Source organism: Hypanus sabinus, chromosome 20 (assembly GCF_030144855.1).
Source record: "Hypanus sabinus isolate sHypSab1 chromosome 20, sHypSab1.hap1, whole genome shotgun sequence".
Classification (NCBI taxonomy): domain Eukaryota; kingdom Metazoa; phylum Chordata; class Chondrichthyes; order Myliobatiformes; family Dasyatidae; genus Hypanus; species Hypanus sabinus.
This window is the reverse complement of record NC_082725.1, coordinates 62,748,096-62,769,732: the sequence shown is the minus strand read 5'-3', so window position 1 is coordinate 62,769,732 and position 21,637 is coordinate 62,748,096. Positions and strand designations below refer to the sequence as shown.

Below are 21,637 nucleotides of genomic sequence, written 5' to 3'. Positions count from 1 at the left end.
AAGATTCACAACCTTGTGGGTGAAGGAATTGTCTTTATCCTGAATGGCCAATTCCAAATTTTAAGTGATCTCTAGTTCTGGACACCTGAGCTAGGGAAACGTAATCTCTTTACCTCCACCCTTATGCACTTTATAGGAATTTAGTGATTCAATAAATCATCGGCTTTTCAACTCCCAACTGTTCCCCGCCTGCATCTCTAGTATCAATCTGAACTTGTACTTGCTGCATTGCTTGTGTATCTGTTCTTAGGTCCAGTATTCCAGCTGTGTTCTTACTGTGACTTTGTATAATTATAGGGAAACTTACTTGTTCTGAAATTTTCTTGCAATAAAAGTCAATATTCTGTTTACCCGCATGTTAATTTGCAATCATTGATATCAAACTGCTTTACAATTTCAGCCCAAGTGGAAGACCTCATTTTTCCCTACGTTTCATTAGCAATGTCCTTGCCCAGTCATTTAGCGTGGATGGGGGTAGTAGCTACAGTGAGTGGGAAGACGAGTACACAGCTGGAAAAGTGACAAAACCAGTAAGGCCAATGGTTTGAACAGAATTTTAAGTTGTGGTCATTTAAGTAGAGTCATTGAAAGTCATTGGGAACAAGGAAGAATAATGAGACACTGTAAACCAACAGCTTTTGCATTCAAATGTTTTTCTCCTTCCCTCTGACCCCATTTCTCCCATCAACCCTATCCCCTGCTGTCTTCCACCATCCGTTCCAGTCACCCCTCATTGGTACTGAAAAATTGTCGACATCAGTTTCCACATAGAATTGGAATAATACAGCATGAAACCAGGCCCTTCAGCCCAACTTGTCCATGCTGACCATTTCCTTACTGCTTTGTTCAATTCAAAGCTGAGCCCTCCATTGAATGGTAAAGGAATTGCTCAGCATCCTCCTGAACAAATCCTACAAATATTGATAAATGTTAGCTTTCCACTGTGGTCACCACACTGAAGGATGTAATGGGTGTGTGGATATTTACAACAATGTGGACAGAATGGCTACTGTGGAAATGGTATTCTTTGGAATAAGGGAAATAAGAGCAGTACAAAATGAGCAGTCTTGTCTGCAGGGCCCCACAATGAATTCTGAGCCCAATATGATGAACTTTTCTTCTGCCACTAACCAGTCTTTGCTCAGACAGTTGATCTTCCTTAATTGAGGCTTCCCTCTACTACTTTCACTTTCATCCAATAGTACAGGAGCAGCATGGCTAGTGCAACGCTCTACAGCACCAGCTGTTAGATCAGGGCTTACTGTCTGTTAGGATTTTGTTAAAACCCAAGCAATGACAGTGTCCCAACCAATGTCCTTTGGTTTCCTCCCACATTCCAGCGAGATTCAGGTTAAGGTTAGTAAGCTGTGTGCATATTAAGTTGGTGCCAGAAGGATGGCAACACTTGTGGGCTACCCTCAGCACGTTATTAACACAAATGACACACTTCACTGATTGTTTCAATGTACTTGTAACAAAAAGCTAATCTCTCCAATCTTTCCTGTATCTCTGCTTTTGTCTTCTTTTCCCAACTGGAATGTATAACGTTCTGATCCTCAGTCCACCCAACTGTTGTCCATGTTCAGTAGATCACAATTTCCACCTTTAATGCCACCACTGGACACGTCATATTTCAGCATTCCCAAAGGTGCACTCCCTTTGATTCCCTGATCCTTTCTTTCACCTCAGTCATTACTCTTCTCGCAACTCCCATGCAACTGCAGCTGATGGAAACAACTATCTTTTTATCTTGCCCCCTTCCCACCGTCTGGTGACATTAGCAGCCCTTTCAGGAAAGGTAGTACTCTATCCCAGTGAAGCCCAATGTAAGCTTTTCACACATACAGGCAACTCATCACAAGTATAAAATTTTACAATACCAGATAACACTCACCTTGTTTATATTGGAACTAGTCATTTCTGTTGTCAGGTTATCCATCTGTGATATTAACACTTGTTTATCTCCTTTCACACATTGCACATTGTCCAATGCACAAAGATTTCCAGCTTTTTCTTTTTGAGTTCAAGATTTGACAGCAGTTCTGACTCGTATTTTGCAGCTGTAAAGTTCCTTTCTCTCTAACCGACCTCTGTAAATCTTAGTCTCATCCAGTTGTCTCTCTCTGTCCAACCTGACACTAACTGGTTTCTTCTCCCTGTTTTTAGTCTGACCTGAAACATTAGCTGTTTTGCTTTCCACAAATGCTGCCTGACCTGAATATTTCCAACATCTTCTGTTTATACTTCCAAAATGTTGTGAAGGCCTGATGAGAGATGAGATGTAGTCAGATATAAAGTGCTAAAGCTAAGGGTACAAGCTGAGCATGGTGTGATGAAAAGCTGGCAGTAGCTCTCACTGGTGGGAGCAGGTCCTTCTTAGCAGCTGACCTTGGGTAGGGCGGAAACAGGTAATATTGGGAAGTTAGAAGTGCATGTGTTGATGTGGAAGGATGGAAGTGGAATATTCACCATATCCAACAGCCCCTTGAATCTTTGAGCTCTATTAAGGTTTGAGCTTTTCTTATTAAATGCTACTTCAATACCTAGTTTAGTGCTCTTAGGTATAAATATTAAGATTTTACAGTTGTAACTTCACTCCTTAGCAGGATGGTTAACTCAGTCACCAACCCAGTTTTAATAGACTTGTAGGATTATTGCATTTAGAATTCTTCGGTAACATTGACTTGGAAATTAGAACATTTTCTTTTTTTTCCCCTCCAAGGGTCTGAAGATGGAGTTGGTGCCATATCTTTTGCAGCTGCTGGAAGGAATAGGTCTTGAGAGTGTTGAAAACCCAGCTGCTACTAAAGCTCAGATTGTAAATGCACTTAAATCAATGACACGGAGTTTGCAGTATGGTGAACAGGTAAGATTTGTTCATTTTCATTCTAAGTTCCCCAGATGAAAAATCCAGAGAATTTGTGAAGCCTCATTGCTCATCTAAATACTTGGATACCTGGTAACCCAAGTCAAGCAAATAAATTGGCAGAGAATGAGAAAGTGCCAAAGGGGAAGAAAAGTTTCTCTTTCCCAAATCTTGACATCTTATTTGCATATGCTACATCCCAAACAAATGAATTGGATGCTTGGCCAGAATGGTTTGCTGAAACCATTGGAATGATATAGTATGCCAGTAAAAGGCTGAAGGTATTTTACATTAAAGGACCCACTGCTTTGCCTAGTGTGGGCAGTAATTTGCAAGAACTGTGCAAAATCACTTTTGATTTGCTGCAACATTTTATGCTCATGTTTTCAGTATTACTTACTTAGCTTTTTATTTGCCCAGTTTGTCTTTTGCATATTGGTTGTTTGTCAGTCTTTGTGTGTAATTTTTCATTAATTCTATTGTATAGTATTTGTTCTACTATGAATACCTGCAGGAAAATGCATCTCAAGGTGACGTACTTATTTTGATGATAAATTTATTGTGAACTTTGCTTTGTACCTTACATTATAAATTGATTTTGTTTTGTTCTGTGAAGAACATCTGTGGTCAAAGGTGGTTTCCCAATTACAGCTCACCAAGTGCATTCTACTCAGGGTTAATCTTGGACTGTATAGAGCTTAGTGATAACTTGCGTAGTGTAAGTAGATCGGAGAGGGACACCATCACTGTAATCTGATTTTACATTGCTCTTTATTATCACTGGCATGTGATGTGAAATTTGTTAACTTAGCAGCAGCAGCTCAATGCAATACATAATATAGAAGAGGAAAAAAATAAATAAGTCAATTACAGTATCCTTCCTTGTTGCCCTTAACTCCTGGTGGAGTCGTCAGAGTGCCATCATGACAAGCTTTGCACCAGTCTCTTCCATCTGTTGCGGTTGTGTGCCAGAATCACCGCAGATGTTTTCCCTGTCCATTCTTTAATGTTGTCCGTCCATCTTTTCCTTTGTCTGCCTCTCCTTCTTTTCCACTCCACAGTTCCTTGTAGAACGGTCTTTGCAAGGCCACTGGATCTTGTTACGTGGCCTTACCATCTTAGCTTTCTTTTCTTCACTGTTGTGAGAAGGTCTTCATGTGGTGCTGGATGGTCTTGCGGACCTGCTCGTTTGTGATGTGGTCCAAGTATGAGATGTCCAAGATGTTGCGATAGCATCTCATTTCCAATGTCTGTATCTTCCTCTGTAGCTCTGCTGTGATGGTCCATGTCTTGCATGTGTACAGGAAGATGGAGAACACCAATGTATGCAGGAGTTTGACCTTGTACCTCATGGTGATGTTGCTGTCCCTCCGTATTGTCTTGAGTTTGGATAGTACAGTCATTGTCTGTGCGGTTCTTGCCAGGGCTTCTGGTCTTGTTCCTTCATCACTGATGATTGCCCCTGGGTATTTGAACTGCTGCACTGTCTGAAGTTTCTGACCATGGACTGAGATGTCTTTTATGATGGCATTTGCCATGAACTTGGTTTTCTTTTCACTCATTTCCATTCCAAACTTTGTGGAGGCTCTGTCAAGATGGCTGACCAGGATGGCCAGTTCGTCCTCTTTTCCTGCAAGTCCATCAATGTCATCAGCAAATCTTAGCTTTATGATGTTCCTCTCTCCGATGCTGACTGTGCCCACATGATCTTCAAGGGCATCACTCATAATCCGTTCCAGAAAGACATTGAAGAGAGTGGGGAGAGGAGGCAGCCTTGACGGACTCCTACAGAGGTACGGAACCACTCCCTGATGGTGCCCTGAGCGAGTACTGCACTGGTTGCCTTGGCGTAAAGCTGATGGATTGTATGAATCAGCTTCTGCCCTACGTTGAATTTCTTCATGGTGGCCCATAAGGCATCATGCCAGACTCTGTCAAACACGTTCTTGAAGTCTATGAAGACATGGTAGAACTCTCTCTGGTGTTGAAGGTGTTTCTCACAGAGGGTGCAGAGGTTGAAAATCTGCTTAGAGGTGTTTCTGCCTTACAGAAGCCAGCTTGTTCCTCAGCAATGATGTCTTCTGCCTGAGGTCTCAGTCTGTTCAGGATGATTCTGAGCATTACCTTGCTCACATGGCTGATCAAAAGATGGTACGGTAATTCTGGCAAAGTTGGAGATTGCCTTTCTTTTGAAGCATAGTCAGCGACAGAGTCCAAGGTGTCAGCCATTCACCTGTCTGCCAGATCTTATTGCAAATGGTGGTAAGTGTGTCTATCGTGGCCTCTTCTCCATGCTTCAGCAGTTCAGCAGGAACGTTGTCAACTCCTGCTGACTTCCCACACTTCAGCGATCGTATTGTGGCTTCAGCTTCTTCACGCATGATTGGATGGTCATCCTCATTGGAAGATTACTTTCTTTTTAAGAAAGGAGGGAGGGAGAAAACAGAGAACTATCATCCTGTCAGCCTAACATCAGTAGTGGGGAAGATGCTAGAGTCCATTATTAAAGATGAAATAGTGGCATATCTAGATAGCAGTGATAGGATTGGGCCGAGCCAGCATGGATTTACCAAGGGCAAATCATCCTTGACTAATCTATTGGAGTTTTTCGAGGATGTAACCAGGAAGTTAGACAAGGGAGATCCAGTGGATGGAGTGTACCTTGATTTTCAGAAGGCATTTGATAAGGTCCCACATAGGAGATTGGTGGGTAAAATCAGAGCTCATGGCATTGGGGGGAAGATATTGACATGGATAGAAAACTGGTTGGCAGATAGAAAGCAAAGGGTAACGGTGAATGGGTGTTTCTCGGAATGGCAGGTGGTGACTAGTGGGGTGCCACAGGGCTCAGTATTGGGATCACAGCTGTTTACGATTTACATCAACGATTTAGATGAAGGCATTGAGAATAATATCAGCAAGTTTGCTGATGATACTAAGCTGGGTGGCAGTGTGACATGTGATGAGGATGTTAGGAGAATTCAGGGTGACTTGGATAGGCTGGGTGAGTGGGCAGATACTTGGCAGATGACGTTTAATGTGAATAAGTATGAGGTTACCCACTTTGGGAGTAAGAACAGGAAGGCAGATTATTATCTGAACAGTGTAGAGTTAGGTAAGGGAGAAATACAAAGAGATCTAGGAGTCCTTGTTCATCAGTCACTGAAGGTGAATGAGCAAGTGCAGCAGGCAGTGAAGAAGGCTAATGGAATGTTGGCATTTTTTATAAATGGAATTGAGTACAAGAGCAAGGAAATCCTTTTGCATTTGTACAGGGCCCTGGTGAGACCACACCTGGAGTATTGTGTACAGTTTTGGTCTCCAGGGTTAAGGAAGGATATCCTGGCTGTAGAGGAAATGCAACGTAGATTCACAAGGTTAATTCCTGGGATGTCCGGACTGCCTTACGCAGAGAGGTGAGAGAGACTGGGCTTGTACACACTGAAATTAAGGAGATTGAGAGGGGATCTGATTGCAACATATAAGATTATTAAGGGATTGGACAAGATAGAGGCAGGAAATATGTTCCAGATGCTGGGAGAGTCCAGTACCAGAGGGCATGGTTTGAGAATAAGGGGTAGGTCATTTAGGACAGAGTTGAGGAAAAACTTCTTCTCCCAGAGAGCTGTGGGGGTCTGGAATGCACTGCCTGGGAAGGCAGTGGAGGCCAATTCTCTGGATGCTTTCAAGAAGGAGCTAGATCGGTATCTTATGGATAGGGGAATCATGGGGACAAGGCAGGAACCGGGTTTTGATAGTAGATGATCAGCCATGATCTCAGCAGGCTCGAAGGGCCGAATGGTCTACTTCTGCACCTATTATCTATTCCTATTCAGCACACTTGGATCCCCTTTGCTCTGGTAGTTGTACAGATCTGAACAGTACTCTGTCCACCTTTCCATTATTTCCTTTTCTTCTGTGAGACTTTTGCCATTTTTGTCTTGGATGATGTTCACTTTGGCTTGTTTTTCTTTGGTAAGATCTTTCACTAGTTGGAATGCCTTCTTTGTGTCATTGTTGGAGAGGCTGTCTTCAATGTCCGCACATTGTTCGGCTATCCATCTTTGCTTTGCTTCGTTTGTTTCCCTCATGATTTCCTTATTGATTTTCCTGTATTCTGTTCTTCCCTCTGCTGTGTTTTTATCTTTAATTTCCTTCTTGTGTCACACATATCCAGAATCCTGTTAGTGAGCCGTGGTTTAGACTTAAGGCAGCTAATTACAGTATACATATATAGAATAGATTTTAAAACGTGCATAAAAAAAGATGTACTTTATATTTTTTTAAAAATGTGAGGTAGTGTCCAAGGGTTGAATGTCCATTTAGGAATCAGGTGGCAGAGGGGAAGAAGCTATTCCTTAATCGCTGAGTGTGTGCCTTCAGGCTTCTGTACCTCATAACCTGATGGTAACAGTGAGAAAAGGGCATGCCCTGGGTGCTGGAAGTCATTAATAATGGACTCAGCCTTTCTGAGACACTGCTGTCTGAAGATGTCCTGGGTACTTTGTAGGCTAGCTAGTAACCAAGATGGAGCTGACTAGATTTACAATCTTCTGCAGCATCTTTTAGTCCTGCGCAGTAGCCCCTCCATACCAGACAGTGATGCAGCCTGCCAGAATGCTCTCCATGGTTTTGTGTTTGTATGTGTTGACTGTGGTAATAAAACCTTGAGCTTCGGACCATCGTGGACTGATTGCTTTGACTTCATTTGCATGTGACACTTTGTAAAGCAGAGTTTGGGCCTTGATTGCAGTAGGTGAACTACTTGTGTGATGATGATTCTCGTGCTTAGAGATTAAGGAAAACTTCTTCCATATCTCTGTGAAACGACAGTATATTTGAAATTTTTAAAAAACCATATAGCTGCAAGAATGCAGGTCAGATCAGATGAAATTCTTAGTCAAAGCCACAACAATCAAATGGACTTGATCATTAACCAGGAGTGGTTAAAAAGACGATTTTCAGGAATTGAAGATCAAATAGGAAAACTTTAATCATCTTGTTATTCTATGCTTTATGAAAAATGTTTTTGATTCTATCATTGTCTGATCAGATTTTTGCTACTCTGTTTAGTTTGGAAAGGTAACATTGTTTTTGTGTACAGCCTCTGGAGCAACGTGCTAAAACAATACTTTTATTTAGGTGAATGAAATCCTGTGTCGTTCTTCTGTGTGGAGTGCCTTTAAAGACCAGAAGCATGATTTATTCATTTCTGAGTCTCAAGCAGCAGGATATCTTACAGGTCAGTAACATTTTCACTAGTGCCTAATACAATGATTTAAATGATAGCTTGTACTTAAAGCTGACTCTTGTTCATCCCAAGTACACAATATTACTAGTAATATTCAAAGAAGTGCCAGCTGTTTATTGTTTCTAACATTCAAAGGATTATTGGGAATTAATTCCATTTGGAACATTCGGAAGATGGTTTAGAACAGCACTCTTTTCCTTTCTAAATGTTTAATCATGAGAACCAGTCACTCTGGTTTGATATTTTTTCAATTTGCTCATGAGTAATCTTTTCTGGGTGAACTATCTGTAATAATTGTCTTCTGAATTGACATTGTGAGAAAACCAGAAATGGGAAAATTCACTAGTCGACAGTGCCACAATTAACGGTTCCAACTGTCATGTCAGAGCAACAGGAACATCAGCATGCAAGTACTGTCCTTTCCTCTCTTTAAATGTGCTTCAGAGGCTGTGGGGGAAAGAGTACAAACCAGAGGCTCTGATTGTCACCATCGCTATCTATCAACTATGAATCAAACGTGTAAAGGAGAAAAAATGCTCAAAATTGAATTTTCAAAACTTCAAATTCTGGAAACAGTAAATTTGGCACTTTTTACATGTATTCACAGAAGAGATTTAAAATTAGTAATAATAGTTGGGACATCAATTTTCAAGATGAGAGATTGTGTGTTAGTCTGCATTTCCAGAATCTGCAGAAAATCTTGAGTTTAACATTAGCCCCAGATGAAATTGTCATATTCATTGGAATACACTTGGCATCTCTTTTCTCTCCCCTTTTAACTCCACTTAAAGATATGATTGGAACAGGCTTCAATAATAGTTTTAGGTAACCGTCTGCGTGAGAACCAACGCAACACTTACATTACATTCCTCCTCAGAAGTATTTGGTTGCTGCTACACTCAGGAATATCTAGTACTCTTGATTTAATTGTAGGTACCATAGTGTCACCAAGATGCAGACAGTTGGTTCCTTATTCATACCTGTAAATCACTCACCTGGAGCACTCTGGCGGAACAGAACTTTTGTTGGGTACTTTGTGAAGTGACTATGAAACTTAAGTGCTGGGATTGGTTTTTTCTATTGAGGGCTAAGTCACTTATTTTTATGGTATTTACAGAGTTCTACAATAGAACACCATCAGTAGAATTCACTTATTATAAAGCTTATTCATTTGTTACACTCTCACATGAGTCACACTAATAATGAATATTCAGTACTAATTCTATTGCTCAAATTCTGTAAAAGATGAACAGCTACCCAAGATATTCTCTGCTTTCCTGCTTAATTTACTTACCTAATCGCATTATGCTTTTCTCTCTTCTATCACTTTCTGTGTATCTTTTCTCTTCTCTAGGTGCCTCACCTTCCCTCCTTACTGGTACTAGTCCCCTTCACCTGAGAAGTGGGCTTTAGGGCTTCTCTGGCAGGCAATGTTCAATTCTTAACTGTGCAGCAGGTAGATAAAATCTTCCTCATTGTTTTGAGGTGTCATTTTTTAATTACTTGGACATCCAGACTTTTATGTGTGAATTCACTGCATCACTGTTTTGTGTTTTTTTTTCCCAAACAAAACATTCTAGAAATCAAAAAATCAAAAAAAAAGTCAATCAGATGTACTCAAGTTCAGGGACTTTGTTTACACATGTGATAATACCGAGACTGCCCTTCCCTGTAGCAAGTGAGATTAAAGTTTTTATTTCAATAATTTGCTGGATGTGGACAGTGGCAAATCCATTAGTTGCTCCTGAAAAGGTGTTGAAATGCCACCATCTAGAGATTGCTGCATTCCATGTTTTAAAGGTTCTCCCACAGGCTAAGTAATAAGTTTCATGATTTGGATGCAGTAATAAAGGGACAACAGTGTGTTTTTGAAAGTCATGGTAGTCTGTGACCCGGAGAACTGGGGGCTGGAGTTCCATGAGCCTGCTGACTTGTTCTAACTGGCAGAGTATGGGATTTGGAAGATGTAGCTGAAGAAATTTTGGTGAGTGGCAAATCTTGGGATTGATATTTTGGATATAAATGAAGAAATTAGGATCTTGTAATAATGAGTTGAAATGAAAAAGCAGAAGTGAATCAAATTAAGATTTTGAAATGATCTTTGAGTTGTAAATTTGATTAAACTATTGTGTGTTTAAGAACAACAATAGTAATTTCCAGTGTGTGTTTTGTAAATAGATCCAAACATACTGTACAACTTGTATTTTTTTTTATCCAGGTCCTGGAATTGCTGGCTATCTTACTTCAGGAACAATATCAGCAGTAATCCCAAGTGGACCACCCCCTGTGGACAGTGAAGTGTATGATGTAGCCAGATGAAAGGTTGACACTCCTTGCCTTGAAGATGAAGTACATCGTAGTTGTGAACCATCCTTATTACAGCCTGAATAAAGTGTTGTATACAATTACAAAGAATTTAATTCTTCCCACTTGTTACATTCAGAATGTAATGCTTACATTTTATTTGTAAAATGGTAATTTTATACAAGTGATCAACATGTTCTATTGAAAATGGTATTGTTCACAAAATGGAAAGCTCAACATTTTCCAAATGCCCAAATATTTACTTTCTTTGCACTTGATATATCTGACTGTGAATCAAAATACTGGATTTTTTCCCTAATTTTACAGTTTCATTTTTCCATCTGTAAAATAGCAGAAGTTGGAATCTCTCCAACTGGCCAACTTTCTGCCTGAAATCTTAAAAGCATGACTGTAAGGCAAGTTTTTGAGAAGTAACAAATATTAACTAAACAGTTTCTGATCAGGCCACGGACCACTGATTCTGCTACTGGCTAATCTTTAATGAGCCTGCTTTAAAAAAAATTGTATAACTGCTTTCTATGTCTGATGAGAGATGCCTCAGAAAAGTGCTAACCTGGACACATTATAAATACTTACTGTAATTGTGACCTGTGCTATACAATACCAATATGTAAACTTTCTATTTGAATGTACATTAGTAAATCAGTCTTGTACATAAAATTTTAAGAATAAAGTGCAAAAGAGAATTGGCTTCCTTGTATAATATTCCAGCATCAATGCAGTAATCTACTTGTGCTACTTCAGTAAATTGAAGTTACTCTCCAACAGAACATTTTGTATTAAGATATGTTTTAGCTCCTTTTATCAAGAAACCAACCCTCAAGTTCTACATCAGTGACAATTTGACAAAGGAACAGATCATTTGAACCTGGATTTGCATCTGAAAGGAACAGTGAAATGAATGTTGGAACGATTCTATGTAATGTACTGTTTGTTACAGTGCCACAATATATAATAGCAGATTTGATATCAAATCACAGCAGCTGTGAGCCAGTGACCAAATGTTTGGCCATGAAGTCCTTGGACTCAGTCAAGGACTGAAGCCAGAAGTAGGATTAATCAAAATACTTTTATCCGGTATAAGTACAAACCCCATTTCCAGAAAAGTTGGGTTATTTTCCAAAATGTAATAAAATCAAAAATCTGTGATATGTTAATTCATGTGAACATTTATTTAACTGACAAAAGTACAAAGAAAAGATTTTCAATAGTTTTACTGACCAACTCAATTGTATTTTGTAAATATACACAAATTTAGAATTTGATGGCTGCAACACACTCAACAAAAGTTGGGACAGAGGCATGTTTACCATTGTGTTATATCACTTTCCTTTTGATAACACTTTTTAATCGTTTTGGAACTGAGGATACTAATTGTTGTAGATTTGCAATTGGAAATTTTGTCCATTCTTCTTTGATATGAGACTTCAGCTCTCAGCAGTCCGTGGTCTCTGTTGTCTGATTCTCCTCTTCATGATGCGCCATACATTTTCAATAGGAGATAGATCTGCTCAGGCAGCAGGCCAGTCAAGCACACGCACTCTGTGTCTACAAAGCCATGCTGTTGTAGCCCATGCAGAATGTGGTCTGGCATTGTCCTGCTGAAATAAGCATTGACGTCCCAGGAAGAGACGTTGCCTTCATGGTAACGTATGTCTCTCTAAAATCCTAATATACGCCTCAGAGTCAATGGTACCTCTACATACATGCAACTCACCCATGCCTTGGGCACTGATGCATTCCCATACCATCACAGATGCTGGCTTTTGCACCTTTCACTGATAACAATCAGGATGGTCATTTTCATCTTTGGCATGGAGAACTCGACGCCCGTTTTTCCCGAAAACTAGCTGAAATGTGGACTCATCTGACCACAGCTCACGGTTCCACAGTCTTTCGGTCCATCTGAGATGAGCTTGGGCCCAGAGAACTCGCCGGTGTTTCTGCCGAGTTGATGTATGTAATACAGCCTCCTTGTGTAATACAGTTTCAAGTTGCATTTCTGGATGCAGCGATGGACTGTGTTAAGTGACAATGTACTCCGAAGTACTCCCGAGCCCAGGTGGCTATAATTGTCACAGTAGCATGACGGTTTCTTAGGCAGTGCCGCCTGAGGGCTCGAAGATCATGCGCATTCAACAGTGGTTTCCAACCTTGCCCTTTACGCACTGAGATGTCTCTGAATTCTCTGAATCTTTTCACAATATTATGTACTGTAGATGTTGAAAGACCTAAATTCTCTGCAATCTTGTGTTGGGAAATGTTCCTTTTGAACTGACTAACAACTCTCTCACAAATTTTGGCACAAAGGGGTGAGCCACGACCCATCCTTGCTCGCAAAGACTGAGCCTTTGATGGACACTACTTTTATACCTAGTCATGATATCTCACCTCCTACCAATTAGCCTGCTTAATGTGGAGTCTTCCAAACCGGTGTTACTTGAATATTCTGTGCACTTTTCAATCTTACTTTAACTCTGTCCCAACTTTTATTGAGTGTGTTGCAGCCATCAAATTCTGAATTTGTATATATTTACAAAATACAATTAAGTTGGTCATTAAAACTATTGAAAATCTTTTCTTTGTACATTTGTCAGTTAAATAAGGGTTCACGTGAATTAACATATCACAGATTTTTGTTTTTATTGCTTTTTGGAAAATATCCCAACTTTTCTGGAAATGGGGCTTGTACATGGGTATGGTCTCATTTTGATGCCGTAAAGCTCAGTGTCTCTTAAAATAGATGCAGTAGTTGTTTAGGAAAGAAATTGAGACATTGGCTGTTGAACCTGCAGCAGTCTGGACCGGAGCAGTTGAAATTGATAATGATCCTCTTCCTTTGCCTTAGTCACTATCTTGGAAGGATGTAGGGATTGAAGGAGTTTAGAAAAGAAAGGTTAAGACAATGAAGGATCTTATAAACAAAAATTAGAAATCTAAAACCTGACTGGTCCAGGTACCAGTGAAGATAGGAAGGCCCTATGGTGAATGATGTGAAAGTTGAAGAATTTTCGATGCGTTCCTGATGTTGGGACAAAGACAAGGGTGGTGAGCAGACATTGCTGCCACTGACTAACACAAGTACAGCTGAGCTCAAGTCAAGTATATGTATACACAAATGCAATCAAAATCGGCAGCATAGCAGGCACAGAAGAGATTAAGAATTATACGGAAGTGGAAGTATGTGACAGTGTTCCATTTTATAAGTGCTTTCATTTTGAAATCATCTCAATGCACTTCAGGATTGTACTCGAACCAAATATGATGTTGAGCCATGAGATAATAGGGCAGATAAGTGGCAAGTTGAGGATTGTTTTTGAGAGATTTATTTGGGTTGCAAAATTCCAGAGCTGCCTTTGAAGGGAAAGATAAAAGAGAGAGTACTGGATTTGAGATTGAACAACGGAGGAATTAGAAAAGCCAAAAAGAGCTTTTATGTAATGGGAATCAATGCAAAGCTGGGTAATGATTGAACATGGCTTTGAGACTTTTGAATAACTTAAGGTTTGCAAATGGAATGGAGGAGGCCAGGAATATATTGAAATAATGGCGGCAGCAACTAAGCAGAGGAAGGCTTGAGCTATTGGGTGGGAATTAGTTGTCCTACTGACATGACAGTTATAGCCTTGGGGTCAAATAGAACACTAAAACTGCAGTCTTTCAGATACATGAGATTCTGCAAATGCTGGAAATCTTGAAGACAAAGTACTGGAGGAACTCAGCAGATCAGGCAGCATTTATGGAGAGGTTATTGTAGACAGGGACAGCTAGTGCTTAGGAATAAAGTTTGAGTTGGGCTAAAGGCATTGGATTCTGGCTTTATGTAAGGTACGTCGGCTTGTAAGCTGAGCTAACATTTAATTCCCATTTTTAAATCCCCTTGAAGATGGTGGTGAGCTGCTGCAGTCCTCCAGGTGTTGCTGTACCCACAGGGAATTCCAGGATTCTGACCTAGCGATGAAGAAGGGACAGTGATATCAGGAGCATCAGGATGGTAAACCCAGGTGCTGCTGCTGCCCTTCTAGCTGATAGCAATGCTGGATTTCAAAGATGCTGTCTAAGGAGTCTTGGTAACAAAGGTGCTGCAGTGCATCCTATAGGTGGTACATGTCTTGTTAGTGGAGTGAATGAATGCTTGAGTGGGATACATACAAATGGGCTGCTGTGACCTGCATTGTAGAGCTTCCAGATTCTTGTCATTCTGCATGTCTGCACAGAATTTCAGAGGTGATGAGATTGAACTGAATGTCCTTACATGGAAATCAAAATGTTGGTGCCCCAAAAGAAAAACTTAAGCCTGGGCAGCATTTGTGGAAAGAAACATCGTTTGTGTTGAAGACCCTTCATCTTAATTTCTCTCATGTTCTCACTGATTTTACCTAATGTACTGAGTGCTTCCAGCATTTGGTGTTTATCCTCTTACCACAGACCACTGGATGAAAATCGATGGGTTGGTTAGGTTCTTGGTCTCCAGTGCTAATAATGTACAATTAATTACACAAGCACTTTCAGGTAATGATGGGCAGAACACAACAGCTATATTCATTTACACTTACATCTCGAAGGAAATTACAGTTCTATGGCTGACACAAATCTAGAACATTAAAGCAATGATGTACGCTGAGACTTTAATATGCAATGGTCAGACTACATTTGGAACACTGCAAGTGATTCTGGGCCCTGTAACTACGAAAGGATGTGTTGGCAAAACCAAATGTTGGAGGAATTCAGCAGGCCAGGCAGCATCTATGGGAAAAAGGTACAGTCAATGTTTCAGGCTGAGACCCTTCAGCAGGACTGGAGGAAAAAAGATGAGTAGATTTAAAAGGTTGGGGGGGGGGGAGGAAGGGAAGGGAGAAACACGAGGTGATAGGTGAAAGCAGGAGAGGGAGGGGTGAAGTGAAGAGCTGGGAAGTTGATTCTGGTGAAAGATACAGGGCTGGAGAAGGGGCAGTCTAATAGGAATGGAAGAAGACCATGGAAGGTAAAAAGGGAAGGAGCTGCACCAGAGGGCTGTGATGTGCAGGCAAGGATATAAGGGGATGGGGAACAGTGAATGGGGTGGCATTAGTGGAAGTTCAAAACTTTACTTCCCGTCTGGGTAGCCTCCAACCTGAAGGCAAGAACATTGATTTCTCAAACTTCCAGTAATGCCCCCCCCCCCCCCACTTTTGTCTTCTCCTATTAGATTCCCCCTTCTGGAGCCTTGTGTCACTTGTCACTTTCACCAATCAACTTCCCAGCTATTCCATTCACCCCTTCCCCTCCCAGTTTCACCTATCACCTCGTGTTTCTCCCAAACTACCCACTCACCTTTTAAATCTACTCAGCTTCGTTGTCTCCAGTCCTGAAGGGTCTCAGCCCAAAACTTTGACTATACTCTCTTCCTAGATGCTGCCTTGGCAGGCTGAGTTCCTCCAGCATTTTGTGTGTGTTACTTGGATTAACAGCATCTGCAGGTTTTCTCTTGTTTATGGAAGTATGTGCTGGCCTTGGACAGCATCCAATGGCTTTCACAAGAATGAAAGGCTTGACATGAAGTCTTTGATCTCTCTGGGCTTGTACTTAAGAGTTCAAAAGAATGGGGGGGGGGGGGGGGTTCATAGACCTGATTAGTGAAATGTACAGAGAGGACATGAAGAGAATGTTTCCAGTAGTGGGGAGAGTCTAAGCTTCAGAATAAAAGTACATCCTTTTGAACAGAGATCAGGAATTTCTTTAGCCAGAGGTTGGTGAATCTGTGGAGGCCAAGTCACTGAGTGCATTTAAGGCCGAGATTAATATTTTCTTGAAAGGTAAATGGGTTACGAGGAGAATGGGACTGAGGAAAAATCAGCCATGATTGAATGGTGGCACATACTCTGGGCTGAATGTCCTAATTCTGATTCCAAAGCCTATGGTATTATAAAGTATAGAAATGGAGTTGCAGGAGAGATAGGCAAGGATTTGTGACACATCCGATCTCATCTCTTCCATGATCACCATCAGCACACAAGGCTGTGTGCTTAGACCCTGTTCCACTGTTCACTTGTGACTGAGGCTAAGCACAGTTTCAATGCAATATTTGAATTTGATGATACCACTGTTGTTGGCTGAACTTAAGGTTAGTAATGAACCATTATAGATGAGGGAGATTGAAATTTGCCTGACAGGTGCCACAGCAACCTCTCACTCAACGTCAGCAAGACCAAGCAGCTGATTGACGACAGGAGGAGGAAGCTAGAGGTCCATATGCCAGTCCTCAAGTTAGCAACTTTAAATTACTTGGCATTATTATTTCACAGGATTTGTCCCGGGACCAGTACAGTGCCATTAAGGGAGGCAGTGCATCTACTTTCTTGGAAATGTCAGTGACTCAGTGCCATCTAAAACTTTGACAAACTTCTATATATGCACCATGGAGAGTATTCTGACTGATTGCAACACATCTTGGTATAGAAACACCATGAAGGGAAAACCTACAAAAAGTCCATCAGAGGTAAAGCCCTCCCCATCATTCAGCATGTGTACAAGGCGAGCTGCCAGAAGATTGCCCTTAACACTGCCATCTGCTTTCTGAATGGATAATGTACCCATGAACACTACCTTCTGACTTTATTTTTGCACTAATTTAACTATTCTGTTAAGTATATACACTTAACAGAATCAGGTTTATTATAACCAGCATGTGACGTGAAATTTGTTAACTTAGCAACAGCAGCAGCAGTTCAATGCAATACATAATCTTGCAGAGAGAAAATAAAATAAAAAATAATAAACAAGTAAATCAATTACATATTACAGATTTAAAAATGTTCAAAAACAAATACTTTATATTACGAAAAGAGTGAGGTAGTGTCCAAAGCTTCAATGTCAATTTAGGAATTGGATGGCAGAGGGGAAGAAGCTGTTTCTGAATCGCTGAGTGTGTTTCTTCAGGCTTCTGTACCTCCTACCTGATGGTAACAATGAGAAAAGAGCATGCCCTGTGTGCTGGTAGTCCTTAATAATGGACGCTACTTTTCTGAGACACCACTCCCTGAAGATGTCCTGGGTACTTCGTAGGCTAGTGCCCAAGATGGAGCTGACTAGATTTACAACCTTCTGCAGCTTCTTTAGGTCCTATGCAGTAGACCCCACCCCCATACAGTGATGCAGCCTGTCAGAATGCTCTCCATGGTACAACTATAGAAGCTTTTTGATTGTACTTATTGTAAATCAGTTGCTTTCTCTATTGTATTGCTGCTGAAAATACAATAGATTTCACAATATATGATAGTGATATTAAACCTGATTCTGATTTATCCCTGCTAGTGTCCCCTACCAATCAACTTTTGCCATCTTTCTCATGCCTCTGTAATTCCATTTGCTCCATGAATAATACTAATACATCTGATTTTAGCTTCTCCCTCAAACTGCAATGTGAATTCTACGGTATTTTGTTGGGAATTTAGCTTAATAGTTGATTCTGAGAGATGCAAACAACTTCAAGATATAGGACAGTATCATACAGGTCTAAACTCTGATATTGGAAACCAGGAAGCTAAGGTCATTGAGAACCAGCAAGAATTTTGAAGTTTCAAACTCTACCTTAACCATATAATTGGCTATAAAATCAAAGTAATATCTATAAAGTTTAGAAAGAAATATATAAAAAGATGTCTCATAAAATGATTGATAGCAACAATTCTAGACACTAACAATTGCAGAAATAAAACAAGTCTCTGAATCTGAGAGGAACTCAACATGCAGACCCTGGCCGAGTTCAAAGTACATTTATTATAAAAGTTTGCGTATCATAAATAACCTTGAGATTCATCTTTTTTGCAGGAATCACAAAAACAAGCAATAGAAATCACGAAGAACCCCACACCACAAAGACAGTCATAATCTAAAATGCAAAAAAAAAAAATCATGCAAACAACAAATCCACAGAACATGAACCGCAGTCCCTGCAAGTAAGTCCAGTCTTGGAAAAGTAGCCCCCTTACTGCTCAGGCCCGGAGTTGAACCTGGGCATCCCGGCCAGTTCCCCGATGACCCCATTCACCCCAGCAGTGACGTCATAGCTCCGCCCTCGAAACGCGCGAGGCCCGAATTTCCATCCTGGAATTTGCCTGAATTCTTTACCCCGACCCAACCACCCACCCACCCAAACCACAGCATGACAACATTCACTCTTTCAAGTTACATACGCCTCGGACAGGGTTCACTCGGGTTCACCTCAGGAGAGTCCCCGTTTTCTCGGTAACGGTTGCCGGGCAACGGGGTCCTTGCGGTGGCGGGACCGACGGACTAGAGGCCGCCTGAGGTGAGGTAAAACGAGCCATTAGCTGGGCTCTGATTCCCTCTCGCCCGCACCGTTTTCGGAAGGTTCTGCGTTTCGGGCCAAGTCCGGTGGCATCGAGGAAGGCAAGGAGGGAGCGAGGCACCCCTCAGACCCGACACCAGGTTGTCTCAGTTTCGGGCCTTTTATCTTCTCCCCGCTCGGGCCTCGCGTACTCTTCTCAAACCCCACAGCAATAAGGGCAGGCTTGGCAACACGCACGTACCTGATGTTAAAGCTTGCAAAGTAACAGCGAAGGGAGAGATGGCTAGAGCATGTTTATTGACTAGATAGGTATGTCATCAAGGCATATCCTGGGATTTGGAACGAAATCATTGAGGCACTTTGAACTATACATTGATGAGGACGCTTTTTGAAATATTATTGGGCTTGGAGAAAACTGGCTTAATTAACACAGAGATCAAGTTTAATCACTTTGGTATTTTTATTGATTCGATATCGCGTGTATAGATTTCCAGGTGTTTGATAACTTATCACATAACAGGCACAGTGAAGTGAAGTACATGGGATGAAAGACATAGTTAATAGTGTCATAGTGGGTGGTTACTTTTCAAACTAGAAGTTTTTCAGTATGTGTAATTCCTCTGTAGATTTTATCTTTAATTTCATAAAATATTGTGTGTGATGTGTACTACTGTGTTTTACACCCTGGTTTGGAGAAACGTCTCGATGGTGTGTGTGCATGTACAAAGCCAAATGACAATAAACTTGGAGGAAGGTGTATGATAGTATTCCTATTCCCACCCTGTCTCTTGCAAAAATGCTATCCCCTTCTCACAATTCCTCTTGTCTCCGCCCCATCTGCTCTCAGGATGAGGCTTTTCATTCCAGGACGAAGGAGATGTCTTCCTTTTTTAAACAAAAGGGCTTCCCTTCTGCCACCATCAACTCTGCTCTCAAACACATCTCTCCCATTTCCTGCACATCTGCCCACCACCCCACTCGGGATAGGGTTCCCCTTGTCCTCACCTACCACCCCACCAGCCTCCAGGTCCAACGTATAATTCTGGCTGGTGTGGTATACTGCAGCCGGTGCTCCCGGTGCGGCCTTCTATATATTGGTGAGACCCGACGCAGACTGGGAGACCGTTTCGCTGAACACCTATGCTCGGTCCGCCAGAGAAAGCAGGATCTCCCAGTGGCCACGCATTTTGATTCTACGTCCCATTCCCATTCTGATATGTCTATCCATGGCCTCCTCTACTGTCAAGATGAAGCCACACTCAGGTTGGAGGAACAACACCTTATATACCGGCTGGGTAGCTTCCAACCTGATGGCATGAACATTGACTTCTCTAACTTCCATTAATGCCCCTCCTCCCCTTCTTACCCCATCCTTGACGTATTTAGTTGTTTTTTTTTCTCTCTCTCTGCCCATCACCCTGCCTGTTCTCCATCTCCCTCTGATGCTCCCCCCATTCCTTCCTTTCTCCCGAGGCCTCCCGTCCCATGATCCTTTCCCTTCTCCAGCTCTATCACTTTCGCCAATCACCTTTCCAGCTCTTAGCTTCATCCCACCCCCTCCGGTCTTCTATTATTTTGCATTTCCCCCTCCCTTCCACTACTTTCAAATCTCTTAGTATCTCTCCTTTTAGTTAGTCCTGATAAAGGGTCTCGGCCCGAAACATTGACAGTGCTTCTCCTCATAGATGCTGCCTGGCCTGCTGTGTTCCACCAGCATTTTGTGTGTGTTGTTCGAATTTCCAGCATCTGCAGATTTCCACGTGTTTACCAGAATGTTGCAAAGTTTAGAGTGCGAGAGGCTGGATAGACATGGGTTGTTTTCTGTGGAAGCTGTGAGAAGTTTATAAGACTATGAGAGGTGTATATAGAGTGGACAGGGAGTGTCTGTTTCCCGGGGTAGCAATGTCTAATACCAGAGGGCAGGCATTGAAGCTGAGAGGGGGTAGGTTCAAGCGGATGTGAGGGTTAAGTCTTTTACTCAGAGTGGTGGATGCCTGGAATGGTGGTAGAGGCAAATACATTAGAGGCTTTTAAGAGACGTTTGGATAGACACATGGATGTGAGGAAGATGGAGGGATGTGGACATTGTGTTGGTAGGAGGGAATAGTGTTCAGGTGTTTCTTATTTGCTGTTTAGCTAGTTTGGTACAACATTGTGGACCAAAGAGCCTGTTCTTGTGTTGTACTGTTTTATATTCTGGGACACAAAGCTTGGTGAATCATAAGCAGAGGATGAACGGAATGGGCAAATGTGTAACATAAAAGTTCAATGCAGAGAAGTTTTGGAACATAAGTGAGAAAGGGTGATATGGAATTATGCATGCTTTGCTGAAGGAAGTGCAGGGACAGAGGAGTCTGGGGGGGGTTACAGGTGTACAAATTATCGATGGTGGGAGGGCAGGTTGAAATACTGTTCCCCTTCATTGTATGTTTGTGACCTCTGGCTTTTTTCAAAATGCCCCAGTTACACTGGAAATAGAATTCTTTGAGGATTGAATAGTTATGCAGGAATTATTATGGGATGGTCAGGGTTCTTTGAAATATTCAGGTATTGCTTTACTGTAGAACCTTTCTTCATCTTTGGAAGTACTGGCAGTTTGGAACCAATAAAGTTTTTTAAGTGTAGCCACAGTTGTAGAAAACACAGCTAAGTCACACAGAGAGGGATTTAATAATAACATTATCGGTGGGTTGGAGGTTGAGATGTACATGTGTAAAGGTATTCTTGATTGACCAGGCATACAAGCTGAGATACTGGAAGATAATGACTTGTTAAGCATGAGTTTGAAACCTACCACAGAAGTTGGGAATGGTAGATTTGAGGTTTCTCTTCTTCACTGCCGTAAGAAGCTGCTACAGGATGAGTAAGCTGTTCTCAGGCTACCAGCCAAGTACAGGTATCTATT

General features: G+C 41.4%; 2 protein-coding genes across 8 annotated transcripts in view; both read left to right on the top strand.

Annotated features, from left to right (window-relative positions):
• Window positions 1-11,148, top strand: part of LOC132378588 (dnaJ homolog subfamily C member 13) — a 190,033-nt gene extending 178,885 nt beyond the window's left edge. For all 5 annotated transcript variants that reach the window (XM_059945636.1, XM_059945635.1, XM_059945634.1 and 2 more), the window contains 3 exons: window positions 2,723-2,866; window positions 8,009-8,108; window positions 10,336-11,148. In XM_059945636.1, coding sequence (XP_059801619.1) covers window positions 2,723-2,866; window positions 8,009-8,108; window positions 10,336-10,436 — 345 coding nt within the window. In that variant the 3' untranslated portion in view covers window positions 10,437-11,148. The remainder of the gene's footprint in view (window positions 1-2,722; window positions 2,867-8,008; window positions 8,109-10,335) is intronic.
• A 7,474-nt stretch (window positions 11,149-18,622) lies between these two features.
• Window positions 18,623-21,637, top strand: part of topbp1 (DNA topoisomerase II binding protein 1) — a 128,134-nt gene continuing 125,119 nt past the window's right edge. Inside the window, exon 1 of one of the 3 annotated variants that reach the window (XM_059945629.1) lies at window positions 18,623-18,732. The gene's annotated coding sequence lies outside the window, so the exon portion shown is untranslated. Of the gene's footprint in view, window positions 18,873-18,905; window positions 19,042-21,637 lie in introns of those variants that run through there. The other 2 variants (XM_059945628.1, XM_059945630.1) reach the window with 2 other exon arrangements.